Raw genomic sequence first — 3,237 nt, 5'->3', positions numbered from 1 at the left:
AAGGTTGCCCTTATTATGTGTGTAGACTGGTTTATTAAGGGAACTGACATGAAAACTATGTGCAAGATAAATTGTATTGACCTAGTCGACTTTATAGAAGACTTTTTCTAGCTATCCTTGGGGTAGTTTGGCCTTTGACATAATGTCGCAGGGGATCGAAGATGCCGTGATGATGACATCAAGTGGGAATCGGTATAATATATATGGTTGCGTCTTTCCTCTACAAGTGAGCATTCTTTCATTATTCCACATAACTAGATTTTATATAAAATTATAGTTTTTTAACCTCATCCAATTTCATTGTAACAGATATGGGCCGTAGAGAGAATACCAACCCTTAAAGAGTGTGTTATTTCCTATGTTCCCTCTCAAATTCCACGCTTCATTCAATATCGAGGCTAGAAGGGTTGGAGGTATAAGAATATATATGAAATATTTGAGAATAAAGATGTAAGCCAATATATTTCTAGCCATATTGTCACTTATTTTAAGATATTCATTGTATATTAACATGGAAGGAGTTGTTTTACAGACTGTAATAATAACGACCTTGGATCTCAACACCGAAGAACTGGAAATGGACGCAATTCGCTCGGTCCATGATAGCTTCCCAGTGAGATGTTATGAAACCCTTTTTATTTTTGTATATTTTATTTATTTGGTTCGTATAGCCAATATCTCGAAATATGTATCTCGACTCTTATATATTCGTTGTTACATTTTGTAGGTCACTAATGAAGATGAAGAGAAGGATGAAGACGAGAATGAAGATGAAGAGGAGGACGAAGCAGTGAATAATAACAAAGATGACGGAGAGACGGAGCGAGAGGGGAAGGAGATTATAAAGCCATATGATTTGATGGAAGAGCTTAGGAAGGATAAGGAAGAGTTGAAGAAGGAGAGGGATGAGTTAAAGAAGAAGAGGGAGGAGTTGAAGAAGGAAAGGGCAGAATTACTAAATGAGAAGGAATTATTGAAGATGGAGAGAGATGAACTGAATAAGAGTGCGCAACTAAAGATTGAGAAGGAATTATTTTTGAAAGAGAAATAAGAGTTGATTAAGGAGAAGGAAGATTTGAAGAAAGAGAGGGAAGAGTTAATAATCAGAAGGAAGCTTTTGCTAGACAAAGGGGGCAATTTTTAAAGAAGAAGGAGGAGGATGAGTTGAAGAAGAAAATATTAATTGAGGAAATTGAAGAGGAGCAAGGTAATGGGGAGTTGGTGAATTAATACGAGACTACGACTCAGGGTACAGTTGTAGAGAAAGCACTCAGTCCTTCTCTTATTTATCGAAGGAGAACTAAGAGGACCATGAAACCATCTTACTATAAGGTTTCTCCATTTTTGTCCCTATCTGCAATTGAGACAACTCCAAGAACCATGGTCGGATCTGAAGAAACTAAATACTTCCCTAGTTCTCCGTTACCCTTCCAGCCTCAAATTGATCCATTCAGAATTATCTCAGCGAACGAATTACATGAACTAGATAGCTAGTATCAAGTAAACAAGGAGACAAAGTTGGCTTTGTGGTTCAAAACCATATGAGTTAAAAATGAATGGGTTGACAGCGTTGCAAGCATTCTCAATACATATAGGGTTTATATATATATATAGGGAAAAGGTAGTATGCGCTTGACCTCACGAGTCCGTCCCATGAGGTCAAGCTATGTGGGCCCCACCGTGATGCATTTCGAACATCTACCCCATTAGTCAGATGCACCATTCCATCGTGGGCCTAGGTCTCAAAAATCAAGTCAATCCATGAGTTGTGTGGGCCACACCACATACAGAAGTGGGGAGGGGCTGTGCACCATTAAAACATTCATAATCATTTTTTGGGCCCATCGAGATGTGGTTTGCAAATCCAACCCATCCATTATGTGTCCCACTTGCATGATGGTTCAGACCAAGTTTCAGCAACATTCAAAACTCAGGTGGGCCCCACCAAGTGCTTTTATATGTTTTAACGGTGTCTTCACATGATTTTAGATGGTATGGCCCACCTGAGTTCTGTATATGGCTGATTTTTGGGATATCCCACAATTTATAGGGGACCCATCAAATGCACGGTGTTGATGGTCGAAATGCATCACGGTGGGGCCCACATAGCTCGACCTCACAGGAGCTTATTGTGAGGTCGAGCGCATAGTACCTTTTCCCATATATATATATATTTGTTTGTTTCTTATATTCAATTATGTCTAAATCATACTATTTTATGGAATAGGCTATCAACATATACATTGAATTTCTGAAGAAAAGGCATGCTGAATTTCTAACACTCTATCCTCAAGATTGTAGGTTCTGTCCCACATATTTTATGGTAAATGTTTACATCAGGTTATTCTTAATATCTTTTATATTCCCCTCACTATTTATAGTAATCTTAAATTGTGTTTATAATAGTCATTTCTCGAACCAAATATGTCAAGTTTGAGATCATATCGGGACTCGAACATCGATGTGGAGCGAAGGAAATTACTTATCGATAAAGTTGTTGTATGTGCAATTGCAAGACAACGAGAAGATGCCAAGGCAATGTGGTGCTATGAATGGGAAATGTTTTTGTTATAAATCATTAACGTTAATTGTATCTCTTTCTATCATATACTTAATAATATATTATTCTGTCAAACATGGACAGGTGTATGTACCTGTCAACCACGATAATTCACATTGGTTTCTGATGGTGATCTACCCAAGGAAATGAGAGATCATTCTGTACGATAGTTTGTATACAAATGCACTCACTAAGTACAGGGAAAAGATCAAGTGATGACCGAGGCGCTCCTCATTATCTTCCATGAGACAGGTGACACGTCTATGCTCGACGAGAAGAGATGGACCGCCATTCAAGATAGATTGGCACTGAAGAAAACGAATGGCTATGACTGCGGCATATTTGTAATGAAATATATTGACATATTGTGCAGTGGTTACAGTTTGACGGGAAGAAATATGCAAAAATTCACACTAATTTAGAGGAATTCAATAACATTTGAGTGTTTGACTGTTGCCCATAAATGATATTTGTCTTAAGCATGGGAGGAAGAGGGAAATTTTGTGAAATGATGAATCTTGTTTTGTAATGTATATTTTCTGTAAAATTTATAATGAATCACAATTTGTTCTGTATGAAATTTATAGTGTATGAAAATTCTATATACTTTGTATAAATTGCTATCTTCAAAATATTAAATAAGGATACTGACCTTGAAGCCCAGTCAATTTCATTTT

At 37.2% G+C, this 3,237-nt stretch overlaps 1 protein-coding gene across 1 annotated transcript; it reads left to right on the top strand.

Moving 5' to 3' along the window:
* Nucleotides 1-511: 511 nt before the first annotated feature.
* LOC131251899 (stress response protein NST1-like) lies at nt 512-1,051 on the top strand. Its single transcript, XM_058252894.1, has 2 exons — nt 512-613; nt 728-1,051. Exons 1-2 carry the CDS (start codon nt 512-514, stop codon nt 1,049-1,051), a joined length of 426 nt encoding a protein of 141 aa, XP_058108877.1.
* The last annotated feature ends 2,186 nt before the right edge of the window (nt 1,052-3,237 follow it).

The sequence above is a fragment of the Magnolia sinica genome, chromosome 7 (assembly GCF_029962835.1).
Source record: "Magnolia sinica isolate HGM2019 chromosome 7, MsV1, whole genome shotgun sequence".
NCBI classification, from domain to species: domain Eukaryota; kingdom Viridiplantae; phylum Streptophyta; class Magnoliopsida; order Magnoliales; family Magnoliaceae; genus Magnolia; species Magnolia sinica.
Note: the sequence above shows the minus strand (reverse complement) of the source record. Positions and strands in the feature narration are given on the sequence as shown.

What these genes read in the sequence shown, in the direction of transcription:
- LOC131251899 (XM_058252894.1), top strand. Translation starts at nt 512, where the DNA reads ATGGAAGGAGTTGTTTTACAGACTGTAATAATAACGACCTTGGATCTC. An exon ending in CGGTCCATGATAGCTTCCCA is followed by an intron (nt 614 to 727) that starts GTGAGATGTTAT and finishes TACATTTTGTAG; the next exon opens with GTCACTAATGAAGATGAAGA.